The sequence below is a fragment of the Neophocaena asiaeorientalis genome, unplaced genomic scaffold (assembly GCF_003031525.2).
Source record: "Neophocaena asiaeorientalis asiaeorientalis breed wild unplaced genomic scaffold, Neophocaena_asiaeorientalis_V1.1 scaffold129, whole genome shotgun sequence".
NCBI lineage: Eukaryota > Metazoa > Chordata > Mammalia > Artiodactyla > Phocoenidae > Neophocaena > Neophocaena asiaeorientalis.
The window spans coordinates 7,323,085-7,336,721 of NW_020172446.1; the positions used below are offsets into that span (position 1 = coordinate 7,323,085).

Genomic DNA, 13,637 nt, shown 5'->3' on the forward strand with positions numbered 1-13,637 from the left:
TCCCATATACTTTCAATCATGTCTAGATTACTTACAATACCTAATACAATGTAAATGCTATGTAACTAGTTGCCAGCATGGCAAATTCCAGTTTTGCTTTTTGGAATTTTATGGAAATTTTTTTCCCCGAATATTTTCTACCTGTGGCTGGTTGGCTGAGATGGACTGTATTGTTGAGAGCTGTTGTCTTTCTCTAACCTACTCCTACTGTTGGAAATTTAGATTGTTCCCAGCACTTCATAGTTATGACAACAAGGAGCTGGAGACCCTCAAAAGTACAACCTGGCACACAGCTCTGATTTTTTTCCCCTTGGGATTTCTAGGTCAAAAGGTATGCATATTAAAAAAAACTTCCTATTGAAGCATAATATACATACAGAGAAGTGCACAGGTTGTAAGTGTGCAGGTTGATGGATTTTTACAGGCTTGACATACCCATGTAAAACCAACACCCAGGGCTTCCCTGGTGGCGCAGTGGTTGAGAGTCCGCCTGCCGATGCAGGGGACACGGGTTCGTGCCCCGGTCCGGGAAGATCCCACGTGCCGCGGAGCGGCTGGGCCCGTGAGCCATGGCCGCTGAGCCTGCGCGTCTGGAGCCTGTGCTCTGCAACGGGAGAGGCCACAGCAGTGAGAGGCCCGCGTACCGCAAAAAAAAAGAAAAACAAAAACAAACCAACACCCAGATCCCCAAACTGGCCATGATCTGCACTCTAGAAGCTTCTTGGCATGAAGGTAAGGATTCCGACGTGAACTGTCAAATTTCCCCCAACAAAGTGGTATATTGGTCTCCTTGGGGTTTTCTTACTTAAGATTGAGAGACAAACTATGCTTAAAAACAGAGTGGATGGGGAATTCCCTGGTGGTCCAGCAGTTAGGACTCTGTGCTCTCAATGCCGAGGGCCCGTGTTCAGTCCCTAGTCAGGGAACTAAGATCCCACAAGACGAGTGGCGCAGCCAAAAAACAAAACAAAACACACACAAAAAACCAACCAGAGTGTATGGAAGAACCATCTGGAGTCAGATACTGAGAGAGAGAGAGACCTGGTTCTACCTCTCTGGGGCAAGACAGACTTACCTTCAGGGTAGAAGAGGTGATCTCAGGACTGGAATCAGCAGTCAGTTTGAACTCTAAATAGTTTAAGAAGGTTTTAAAGAAATGAGCGTTTGTAGCTTCCACCCCTCTCCTCCTCCTCTTCTCCTTCATCTTCTTTCTTCTTCTTCTTAGCAAACCATCTGTTTAACACTTTTTCTTTAAATTATAACATGTTCTTGGTAAAAAAAAAAAAAAAAATCAAGCAGCACAGGAGGACATAAAGTGAAAAGTTTCTTCCCCCCGGATTTCCAGTTCCAGTCCCATTCTTCAGAGGTAACCAGTCTTGGGCCATTGCTTATGTTTCCTTCCAGAAATTGTCTAGGCATATATAAGAATTTACATATTTATTTAAACGAATGAGATCCTATTATATGAGCTGCTCTGTCTTTTTCTTTTAAATTTTATTTATTTTTGGCTGTGTCAGGTCTAAGTTGCAGCACGTGGGCTCTCTAGTTGAGGTGCTCAGGCTCAGTAGTTGCAGCGTGCGGGCTTAGTTGCACGGGGGCATGTGGGATCTTAGTTCCCCAACCAGGGATCAAACCCAAGTCCCCTGCATTGGGAGACGGATTCTTAACCACTGGACCACCAGGGAAGTCCCTGTTCTGTGTCTTTTTGTTTGTTGTTTTTTAATTTTTAAAATAAATTTATTTATTTTTGGCTGTGTTGGGTCTTCGTTGCTGCACGCGGGCTTTCTCTAGTTGCGGCGAGCGGGGGCTACTCTTCATTGCAGTGCGCGGGCTTCTCATTGCGGTGGCTTCTCTTGTTGCCGAGCTTAGGCTCTAGGCGCGCGGGCTTCAGTAGTTGTGGCTTATGGGCTCTAGAGCACAGGCTCAGTAGTTGTGGTGCATGGGCTTAGTTGCTCCGCGGCATGTGGGATCTTCCTGGACCAGGGATTGAACCCGTGTCCCCTGCATTGGCAGGCGGATTCTCAACCACTGTGCCACCAGGGAAGCCCCTATTTGTTGTTTTTTTAGTTTTTAGGATATCTTTATGTAGTAACACATATAAATCCTATCTCCTTCTTTTCAATGGCTACACAGTATTCCATTGTATGCTTGTTCCACAATATCGTGAAATGATGGTTATTTATGTTACTAATTGTATTTGCTATTATAAACAATGATATAGTTAATATCTGTGTGCATAGATCTTGTCAGCTTGTATGAGTTTACCAGTAGGATAAATCTCTTTTTTTTATTACGGTACGCGGGCCTCTCACTCTTGTGGCCTCTCCCGTTGTGGAGCACAGGCTCCGGACGCGCAGGCTCAGCGGCCATGGCTCACGGGCCCAGCCGCTCCGCGGCACGTGGGATCTTCCCGGACCGGGGCACGAACCCGCGTCCCCCGCATCGGCAGGCGGACTCTCAACCACTGCGCCACCAGGGAAGCCCAGGATAAATCTCTTTTTCTTCTTCTTTTTTTTTTGACCGTGCCATGAAAATTGTGGGATCTTAGTTCCCCAACCAGGGGTTGAACCCGGGCCCTTGGTAGTGAAAGCGCAGAGTCCTAACCACTGGACCGCCAGGGAATTCCCCAGATAAATCTCTAAAAACAGAAGTGTTGGCACAAACAGCATGTGCAGTTAATATTTTAATAGATCTTGCCAAATATCTACACACTAGTGGCGGGGTGCCTGTTTCCTTCCATCCTCACACCATTATCGAGGTTTTTTTTTTTTTAACTTATCTGATGGGTAAAAATACTTTATTATTATTTAAAATAGTTTAAAATAATGGTACACGTTGCAGCTTCTTCAGTTCACAGCCACGTTTTGCTGGGAGTTCTTTCGGTCGATAGCGTAACTGAACAAATCAGAAAAAATTGCATGACTGTCATATGTTGGGGTCCTGCTCTTGGAACCAAGTTTTCACAAGCGCTTCTCTTGTAATTGTTTTGGTCATCATCTTGCTTTTCAGAACTTGTGCAATGGGAAATTCAGTCTAGCCCTTGAGGCAGCATGGGGGGGAAGTGATCAGGGCACTGTAAATCACAATGCAGATGGGAGATGTCATTTTTTTCTCCATCCCAAGGTGTAGATTCCCAACCAGTGTGGGTCTGCTGGCTCTGAATACCGTGGCGCCCTGTTTTCCTGGAGATCAGGAAATACCATGGCACCCTGTTTTCCTGGTCCTTCTCTGCCACTATGCTTTGTCCTCACCTGGTTTATAAAGGAAGCAGAGGCTAATCTAGCCTCCCCTTTGAGGCAAGGTCAACTGAAGCCTCCAAAGATCACGTGACCTGCTCAAGGTGATTCAGTGGTCGAGACAGGAGGAGAGCTGAGCCTTACGGGGTCGGTACTGATGCCAGCTTATGTTGTCTGGAGTTGGGGAGGATCCAGGCTGAATGATCTAGTGCCTGCTTCTCTCAGGACATCTGTTTCCTCAGCTTCCTGTAACTGCCTCATCCCCACGCCTGGGAAGGGAGCTTGTTTCATCTTTTACCTCCTGCTGGTGGCTGCGAGGACGGAGCTGCCGAAGTGGAGGAAACCACACTGTCTCTCCCTTCCCTCCTGCCCCCAAGGGACTGCAGATATGATGGAGGGGCTCCTGGCAGGGACCTGGGCTGCCTCTCCTCCTCCGATCCCAGCCAGCTTTCTCCGCTCTGTGTTTCTCTAAAATCCAGAGAACTGGGTGGGTTCCCTGGAGCTCTGTCCTGGAGTTGGAGCTCTGTTTGGTACTTGCTCCCTCAGCTGGACCAGAAATACCCACAGGCCTCCACCAGGGAAGCCAGGGCATTGTGACTTGGTGACCCAAAGTGGGCCCTTCCTCTGTGGAAGGGCAAGGAGCGACCTCAGGTGAGAAGGACTCAGGCACGTGCTCCTTCCAGCTTCGTTGTTGTTCTCTCCTGGCTGTTGAGCTGAGCTTTGCCTTCAGGGCCTTCATTTCCCCATCTGTAAAATGGGCGTTGCGTGAACTGGGCATTTCTGTGGGTTCCAGAGTCAGTGGGGCAGGTTTGGTCTGATGATGCAGATCATTGTATAGAACAGTGGCTGAGAACTTGGGCTCTGGAGTCAGACCTGGCTCTGCCACCATCACGCAGGTTCCTTAACCTCTCTGTGCCTCGGTGTCACCATCTGTAAAATGGGGATAATAAAGTGGTGCTATCTCAGAGGTGGTTGTGAGATTGAAAGGTCAGTTCTGACCCATAGTCAACTCACAGTCACAGCACTGCCCCTGGCCCCCCTGTCCCCATAGCTTGTCCTTATCTCCACCCTGACTGCCCACATGCTGAGTCAGCTGAGGTTTGGGAGGAAGCTGGGCTGTGCTTGGTGGGGCAGGAGGGCTGGGCCTGGCACACAGCATGCTTCTCTTTTCTCTTGACTTGCAGTCCTTCCCAGAGAGCCATGGACTCCTCACTGCCCACCACCACCCAGAAGAAGAACGGAGGGGTCAGAGCAGGGGCAGCTGGGAGCTGCGTGGGACCGAGGGAGGGGGTGGAATCATAATAGATAGTACATATAACAGCTCTGGTAACGGTTTGGGAGCCCTGTGCTGTGTTTACGTTCATTTATAATCTTGTGAGGTTGGTGGCAGCCACTCCCTATTATGGAGGAGGAAACTGAGGCCTAGAGAGGTTAGGTAAGTTGCTGGAGGTCACACAGCTCCAAAGCTTGGGAGCCTCAGCACTGAGGAGGGGAGAGTGGATGAGGCTCTAGAATGACTCTCACCTCCCTCCCGAGCTTATGCGGTAAAATTGAAAGATACCTGGGAACTTCCCTTCTCTTGCTCTGGGCCCTTACTCTGGGGGGCGAAGACGGCACCGGCCCTTCTGGACTCTCAAGTTCAGGTCCAGGCTGTGAGCTCTTTGCCCTTCCTGCTGATGCAGCCAGGCCCTTGCCGCTCCTTGGTCAGGTGTCTGAATCCCACGACTTGGTGTCTTTTGTGGCTGCCGTGCAAGGTGGGAGAATCCAGCCTGGTCTTGAAATGCTCCTCCCTGCCTGGTCCTTGGGCTGCCCTTCGGACCTTCAGATGCTTGGGCTTGGGCCTGTGTCTCCTCTGGGTCTGCGAACATTTGGCCCAGGTGGCCTCCTACCTGGGTTTTATCTGGGTGTCTTTGCAGACTGTGAGGGCCTGAATCAGAGCATCTCTCAGCTGTGTCTTCCCCTGGAATATGTTGGTGGACAGTAAGCACACATGGTCACATGTGTGTACAGATAAGAATAGATAAGACGGAAGGCTGGAAGTGCCCAAGCTTACTGTGACGGCAACCCCACCTCTCTCTCCGACATGGAAGCATGTCAGATGATGTGCTCCAATGGTGGGCTCACTAGGAACTCCCTCTAATTGATAAAAAAAGTAAGCACTTTGCAAAAGGAATGTGGGTTATTAGTTATTAGTAACCCACGTGACGCCTGGGCTAAGGCCGTTTCTGGCTTACCCTGGTGATCCATCCTGTGGTTCAGCAACCCTGGGGAGGAGAGGGGGGAAGCTTTGTGGGAGTGAGTCCTCCTGGGTCCGATTAGGTCTCCTGCTCACTCCCAAACCAGTCACTGCAGCCAGGAGGGTGAAGCCCTGGCTGGCCAGGCCTGGCCAGGTGTCCCCCCCTGGAGCAGATGGAGCGCAGAGCTGTCTTGCTCAGAGGGAGGCCAAAAGGATGCAGGACAGGCAGGACCCAGGGGGTCCGTGGTACCTGCTGAGCACCTCCTGAGTGTGGGGTGGGTGCAGTAGGGGTGACAGATCTGGGTGTGGAGTGGACGTCCAGCGGGAAGCCGGTGGTCTATGCAACCCTAGGGAGTGAACCACTTGATCCTTTCTTTTCTGATGAAGGTGAGGGTGGAGGGTGCAACCTGAACCAAGGACCACCAGGCTCCTGCTGAGCAGCCAGGGGGGCACGGGACCCCACACTTGCCACCCCTAGTCAGGGCCCTGTGCTGCCCCCATAGGGCCTGAGGCCCCTTGTGTCCCCTGCAGCGGAGGAGTCAAGAAAATAAAAATGCCTGTGCCCTTCGTCCACAGCCTGGGGGTGGCCCTCTGGCATCCCAGCGTGGATCCGACTCCCAGCTCCGGGGAAGGTGGGCCAGTGGGAAAGGCTTCTCCACTGCTTGGTAGGGGCGGGGACCTGGCACCCTGCCCGTGACCCTCTACCCTAGGCTGCTGTGTGTATGTGCCGCACTCTTCGACGGGGCTCTCGTTAGTGAGCACCTACCGTGTACCAGGCGTGGCAGCACTGGTGCTGACAGAGATTAGGACTAGCCTGTGGGTCCAGTGGGAAAGGCAAAGACGTGCACTTCGGTGCCACCTGCCACCTCTGCCACTGCCGGCAGGAGCTCAGCACTGCTGACCTCTGTCTAGACGCTCAAGGGCATCTGAGCAGTACAGATCTGTGCCTGTGCCTGTGCCTGTGTACGTGAGGGCGCCTTGTAGGCGTGTGTGCGATCTGAGCGTGCGCCTAGGTGCGTGCGCGTATGTTGATGTGTGTGAGCGTGTGTTTGGGGAGCTGCGTGTGCACGAGGCGGATGTGCAGGTGTCTTTGTAAACGTCTGCACGCACCGGCAGGTGACTGTGCAGTACCTGCGCGCACGTGCGTGCCGGCGTCTGCTGACGTACGTGAGCACGCATGCGCCTAGGTGTACCCGTGGGTCCTGTGCATATATGTGTGCACGTGTGTGCGCCCCTGGGCCCACGTGGGTGCACGTATACTTGTGTCCACACGCGGGTGCGTGTGGGGCAGGTTTATCTGGTACGGTGGAGGCAGAAAGGCCAAGGTCCCGCCTCCGGCAGCCCCAGGGAGTCGGTGTGGGCCCGCGTCGGCAGGGCTCCCTGAGCCTTCCAGCCAGGTCTCTCCCCCCTCCCAGGCACAATCATGGTAATCCTCGGGCCTCCTTGGGTTCCGGGCAGCCTGGGCTGTGTGGGGCAGAGCTGCCAACCCGTGCTGTGGTGCAATCTGCCGGCCGAGCCCCTTCCGGAGCTGCGGGTTCCTCCGGGTGTGGGGAAGCTGCCCTCTGCGACCTCCCCTGCCTGTCTTGGTGCGTCCTGGGGGGCAGGACACCCCTCCCATCCCGCGGCCTCACCCACAGGAAGCCGGGCTGGGGGGCAGGCACTGGGGGAGGTGCCACGCCGGGCACCCCGCCCTTTGCCGGTGGCTGTCGACCCCGCTGCTCCGAGGCCGCAGCAGTCTTGCCAACAGCCTTGGGGGCATCGCTGGACTAGGGGCCCCTCCGTCACAGCCATGTTTGGCAGGAAGCGCAGTGTCTCCTTTGGGGGCTTCGGATGGTGGGTAACAGATGGGAGGGCGGGTGAAGGGGTGGGAGCGAATCTGGCCGTGAAGCCCGGTTGAGCCTGTGGCTGTGACCTGGTCTGTAGGGAGCACTTTCAGATGCTTGGGTGGATGGAGATGGAAGATCCTGTGAGGGGGGGCACCAGGCTTTTCCTCACTGTCTCTTGGGTACAGTCTTCTAGGGAATTCAGAGGTCGGAGCTGGAGCCAGTGTGAGTGTGACTCTGGTGAACGTGGGCCTCTGTGTCGTGTGTTTCCATAAATGTGTATGTGTATCTGTGATGGCTGTGAATGCGTGTGTATCTGGGACTGTGTGTTTAGGTGTGCATGTCTGTGCGGCCGGGTGTGAGGTGTGTGCCTGGCTGGGTGGGTGTGCCGACGTGTGACCACGTGTGCCCTCTGCGCTTCTGAGCGGATGCCGGTCTGCGCCTCGGAGCTTCTGTACCTGTGTGTGCTCTTGTCTGTGCATGTATGCTATGCTTCTGTCTGGGTCATCTCTGTGACTTCATGGCCGGGAGAGTGTGTGGCCTGCTCGGCCTTTGGGCTGTCTGCTCTCTTCAGGGGTGAGCAGTGAGAGGACCGGGCAGGCCTGTCGCCAGGGGCCCCTCCCTGCCCTCCCCCTACAGCCAGTCTGAGCAGCTGGGGCTGTGCTCCAGCCTCTTGCCTGACCCTCTGGGCCACCTTTTGCTGCTAAGTTTCTGTCTGGGACAAAGGAGAGGCTCTTTCCTCCCTATGGGGCCATAAAGTGAGGAAACTGAGGTCAAAGACTTGTCTCTGGTTACCAGCTGCTGGCAGCTTCTCCTCAGCTGGGGAACGGGGTCTAGTGGTTTTCATTATCAGTTTCCTTTCAGCTTCTAGCCTTGGAGCATTGTCAAAGAAGAGGTTCCCACTGCTGAGGTGGGGAGGGTGGCCAGGGCTGTCCTGGTGTGGAAGCTGGGTGGCCAGTAGTGGGGGGCATAAGAGGTGAAGGAGAGTGGGAGGGAGCACAGGGGCTGCAAGACATGGGATGGCAGAGCTTCCTGGTGGGGCTGGAGGGTTAGGGTGGCTATCATGCGGGGATGGCTTTCAGCAGGGAAGGGATCTTGCAGTTGTTTGAGGGCGAAATTACAGATTCCTGGAGCCCTGGTCCACTCCAGACAGTGAAAAGAGTCTTGGGGGTGGTATTTTCAGAGCTCCGTTGGATGCCAGGGTGGATGTCCAGTAGCGCTGGTGGGCAAGGTGACGAGGGTGAATGGGATGCAGCAGGGCAGGGAGGAGAGAGATGGCACCCGAAGAACCTGGGGACCTTGGTTTCCCGAAAGGGGAAAGCTCAGTGTCACAGCGCTGCCCTATCTCCCCATCTCAGCCCTGCCAAGCCATAGACCCTGCCGTCCGAGGCCACACCCCCGTGGGAGCCCGGTTGACTGAGTAGGTGTGGACATGGGTCCCGGGACCGGGGCTGCTGTGGCCCAGGGTGTGACCCAGAGAGTTGGTGGGTGGCGGGTGGCGGGTGGTAGGGTGAGAGGGCATGCTGGGAGACCTGGGTTAAGGCGCCGCTCCTCTTCTGCTCTTTGAGGAGCCCAGATGGGACACTTCCTCTCTCCAGGTCTCAGTTTCTCCATGTGTAAATGGGGAATTTCTGCCTTACCCACAACAAAGGGATGTTGTAAGAATTAAAAAAGATTCCTTGGGAAAATATAAAATGTAAGGGCTTATTGATAGAGGTTCCAGTTGGGTTTCTCTGGGTAACAGATGTTGTAGCAGAGTGCAGGGTCCACCTTACTCCCATTCAGTGAGTTGAATGGGAGAGGACGAGGATCTCCATACCAGAGGGGGTTAGGAACCCAGTGAGACCCCTGGGGGCCTCGTGGAAGCACCAAGGAAGGGCCCAGGGGGCCCGTGGGGAAGAAGCTGGGAGGGGGGACCTGGGCCAGGAACCTCGGGTGTGGCTTATTTTGCTGTTGGCAACTGAGATCGGAAGGTGCTGGGAGTTGACTCAGGGTGGAAGGATCCCACCCCCCAGCTCAAGGGCTTGGTGCTGACTCGTGATTGCTGGGGCAGCTCTGCGTCCTCACCGTGTGGCCCCTGACACAGCTCCCCTCCTCCCTGGGGCCCCAGTCGTTGCGTGTATGGGGGGAGCTCATGGCAGAGCTGAGCTGCTGGGCAGAGGTGGCTATAAGAACTTTCCAGGGTTTCAAGCCTCCTGGAGGTGGTGGTGATTTTGGTGGCATTAATGGCAATGATGACATGGCGCAGTGGTGACACTGGTGGTGATGTGACCCTGGTATTTGTGACCCCTAAACAAGAGGAGACAGAGAGTGGGAATCTCGCCTACCTTTCTGTCTCTGGAGAGAGGAAGGGGCCTCTTTTACCAGCCATAAGGGCTGGCATATGCAGAGGGTAAAAATAGAAGCCTAGCAGCCCTGCCTTGTCTTCCAGCAAGGGTAGGCGCAGGCTGGGGTGGAGTTGCTGGCTGCCGGGACAGTCTGCCGCAAACGTGATCTTCCGGGCTCTGAGATCCTGTGCCCGACAGACCCCACCTCCTGTGCACCCTGGCGCCTGCTGTCAGGTTCTGTCTCAGGAGTGGCTTATGCCTCCTTAGAGGAACTGGCAGCTCCCAGAGCAGGAGGGTCCCTGGTGCTGGAGGTTGCGGCATCTTTGTAAAGCAGAATCCCAGGAAATATCCATGCATTGATTGTCCAGCCGCTGTGACCCAAGAGGCCGGGTTGCAGAGTCCTCTTCTGGAGCTTGGGTAACGAAAGCAGAGATGGCATATAAAGTGCTTTAGATCCCTGGGTCTGGAGTCAGATACTGGGATCCAGACTGGGCCAGTGACTGTATCCTCCCGAGCCTGTTTCCTCATCTCTAAAATAGGGAGAATAACAGGACCCATCTCACTGGGTTATGAGTGGCTCCGGCCCTCCCAGAGCTCCCAAGTCCTCCCTTTCTGGGCTGGAGGAGAACTTCCTTCCTCCTGAAGCAACATTGTCCACGGCCCTGTGGGGCTGGTGGTCTGGGCTGGCCCTGGGACCTGTCCCCTGCAAGTGCTAGGTGGGAGCCTTCAGCCCTGGCACTGACGGAAGCCCTTGCTTTTCTCTTGGCAGGATCGACAAGACCATGCTGGCGAGCCTGAAGGTCAAGTAAGTAGCCACTTCCTGTTACGTAAAGGTCAGAGGTAATGGCAGATGGAGCTCTTCTGGGGCCCTCATTTCCCTCCTGGTTGTGGAAAACGTGAGCGGGACTGTTGCATTTGTCAGATTCTCTGTCTCAGTCCAGGGGCTTGTGGACTTGGAGGAGGCTGGACTGGGCTCTTGATTCCCGAAGTATCCGGGAAAAGGCAGATGCTGGGAAGCAAGCAGGGGGACCCGTGTGGTGGAAATGTGTATAGCAGTGAAACTTTCAGGCCACAACTCAAGGGTATAAGAAAGAGAATTGTATTTTCCATCACTTTAATTTTTATATTTTAGTTTTCCATCACTTGTAATCATTTTGTTTTTATATATAATTTTTGTAGCCCCAGTCCCAAGAGGCTATTTTTTTTGCCGCACTGCACAGCATGCAGACTTCCCCAACCAGGGATTGAACCCATACCCCCCTGCAGTGGAAGTGTGGAGTCTTAAGCACTGGACCACCAGGGAAGTCCCAGGCTGTCTTTCTGACATTCCCACCTACCTGGAAAATTGTGCCACACAGTTCTAGGACCTGGCAAAACACCCTAGTGTGTGTGTGTTTGTGGGTGGTCAGTTGGTCATTGAGTCATCTATTACCAGACATCTGTCGTCCTGATCAGCCTGGCCCTGACGCTCTCTGAGAATTCCAGCACCAGATTCAGGGTCTGGGGATTGATTGTCTGCCTCGGTTTACCACGTGTCTGATCGTCTGTCTGGGGAGCCCTGAGCAGACACCCCTTTGTCCTAGAACCTCTGACTGCTCCTCTCTCATCACCTTTGTTCTTTTCCCTCTGTGTTTCTGGCCAAACCATTTTGCCTGCACCTGGATCCTCTTTCCCCCTTGAGACTGAACAAAAGTCGGTTCCCAACTGCATCCCTCCCTTGGGCAATGAGTACTGACCAACCACCTTCTCCAATTAAGTGAGTTAAAAAGGAGGGAAATTTTAGGAGGGAAAAACAGCATTGGTCACTAGCTCAAAATATTATCCTGCAACACGTGAATTGGCTCAAGCATGAAAAATTCCTCTACTAAGTGTCCTCCTTTGGAGGCAGCCCCACCTGCTTGTAACTCCCCCATCTCAGCTGAAAGGTTTTCCAGGCTGGCCTCTCTCTGCCATGCCATTTAGTTGCCAGCACTGCCTGTGCATCCCCTGGGTACACTTCCCTGGGCAGAGCACAGCCAGTCTCGCGAGTTGGCATCTAAGGCAGGGGGGTCAAAACAAGGAAGCTTCCCACTCAGGTTTGTTTTGCTCAGAAGGGTGAGGGTGGGCAGTTAGCAGGGCAGGGATGGATGGAAAACTGTCCCTGCTCTCTGAGAGCTTTCAGTCTCTCTGTAGAGTTGATGCCAGGGATGTAGTGGGAGCAATCTTGGAAGACTGACAGGAGGAGGTAGCTTCTAAAGCAGCTCTTAAAGATGGGGCGGGACAATGGGCCTGTCTGTGCCTGTGCTGATTGGCATGGGGTGTGCATCAGGGCAGTCCAGCGTTTAGGGCAAGTCACTCTTGGGAAAGACACTTGACTTCTCTGGACTTCAGTTTCCGTATCCTTTGTCCAGTGGGCACAGCGATGTCTGGCCTTCCTAGAGCTTCCTATCTGCGTATTGCATGAGATGCTAGGTAGGAAGCTGAGTTACTAAGGGGTGTAGAGTGGTAGGAGTGGGTCTTTTTGGTACCGTCTTGGGACATCTAGTTCAATTTCACAAGCGTTTATTGAGGGCCTGTTTGTTTTAACTAGTAAAGATGATACATGTAACCTGCAAAGGAACTAGTTACAAGGTGGAGTGAAGGGCTGGCGGCATGGGCCAGTGTTGAGATTGGGACCCCAGTGGGCTCTCTGGGTATGTGGGGGACAGTCTGAGGTCTTAGGCCTTGGGGAGGTGGTGTTGAGAGGGTTGTTTGGGACAGTGTGTAGGACTGTGTTCCTACGTGCACTTGGTTAAGATTCTTTTGATTGCAAGAAACAAAACCCCAGTGTAATCTGGTTAAGCAAAAGATGGAGTTTATGGAAAAAAATCCCAGGTGCCTCAGGGAACCCAAGGGGAGGAGGTGGAGCTAGAGCTCAGGGGGCATTGAACAGGAACTGGAAATGCATCCCCATCAAAATCCCAGCTGCCTTCCTTGAGAAGATGGATAAACTGATCCTAAAATTCTTATGGAAATTCAAGGATAATCTTGAAAAAGAAGAACAAAGTTGGAGGACTGTACTTCGTGAGTTCAAATTTACTACCAAGTGACAGTAATCAAGAGAGTTTGGTAATGGCATAGAGATAGACATACAGATCAATGGAATAGAATTCAGAGTCCAGAAATAAACCCTCACATTTGTGGTCAATTGACTTTCAACAAGTACGATATGTCATGACAATTCAATGGAGAAAAATAGTCTTTCAACAAATGGTGCTGGGACAACTGATATCCACATGCAAAGGATGAAATTGAATCCCTGTCTCACACTGTATACAAAAATTAACTCAAAATGGATCAAAGACCTAAATGTAAGAGCCCAAAGTATCAAACTCTTAGAAGAAAACCTAGATGAAAATCTTTGTGGCCTTGGATAAGGCAATGGTTTCTTAGGTATGACACCCAAAGCACAAGCAACAAAAACAACGAGAACAGCAAACTGATTAATTGAACTTCTTCAAAATTAAAAACTTCTGTGTTACAAAGGACACCATTAGGAAAGTAAAAAGACAATGCCCAGAATGGGAGAAAATATTTTTAAATCACATATCTGATAAGGGACTCATATCTAAACTATATAAAGAACTCTATAACAACTCAATAATACAAAGACAAAAAGAATTTAAAAATGGGCAAAGACTCTGAATAAACATTTTTCCAAAGAAGTTATATAAATGGCCAATGAGCGCATGAAAAGATGTTCAACGTCATCAGCTATCAGGGACATACACATCAAAGCCTCCGTGAGATACTACTTCACACCCACTAGAATGACTATAATCAAAAAGACAGATAATAGCAAGTGTAGGTGAGGATGTAGAGAAATTGGAAGCCTTACACGCTGCTGGTGGGAGTGTAAAAGGGCGCAGCTGCTCTGGAAAACAGTTTGGCAGCTCCTCAAAGGGTTAAACGTAGAGCGACTGTATGACCAGCAATTCCATTCTTAAGTATACATCCAAGAGCAATGAAAACATATGTCCATAGAGAAACTTGTATG

The 13,637-nt window shown here is 52.3% G+C and overlaps 1 protein-coding gene across 3 annotated transcripts in view; it reads left to right on the forward strand.

The window, feature by feature from the left end:
* The first annotated feature begins 7,098 nt into the window (after positions 1–7,098).
* Positions 7,099–13,637, forward strand: part of RAP1GAP2 (RAP1 GTPase activating protein 2) — a 185,617-nt gene continuing 179,078 nt past the window's right edge. The window contains exons 1-2 of one of the 3 annotated variants that reach the window (XR_003001888.1): positions 7,099–7,305; positions 10,392–10,427. Coding sequence is in view for 2 of the 3 variants with exons in the window: in XM_024735479.1 (XP_024591247.1) it covers positions 7,262–7,305; positions 10,392–10,427 (80 nt within the window). In the remaining variant the exon portion in view is untranslated. The remainder of the gene's footprint in view (positions 7,306–10,391; positions 10,428–13,637) is intronic. The other 2 variants (XM_024735479.1, XM_024735490.1) reach the window with 2 other exon arrangements.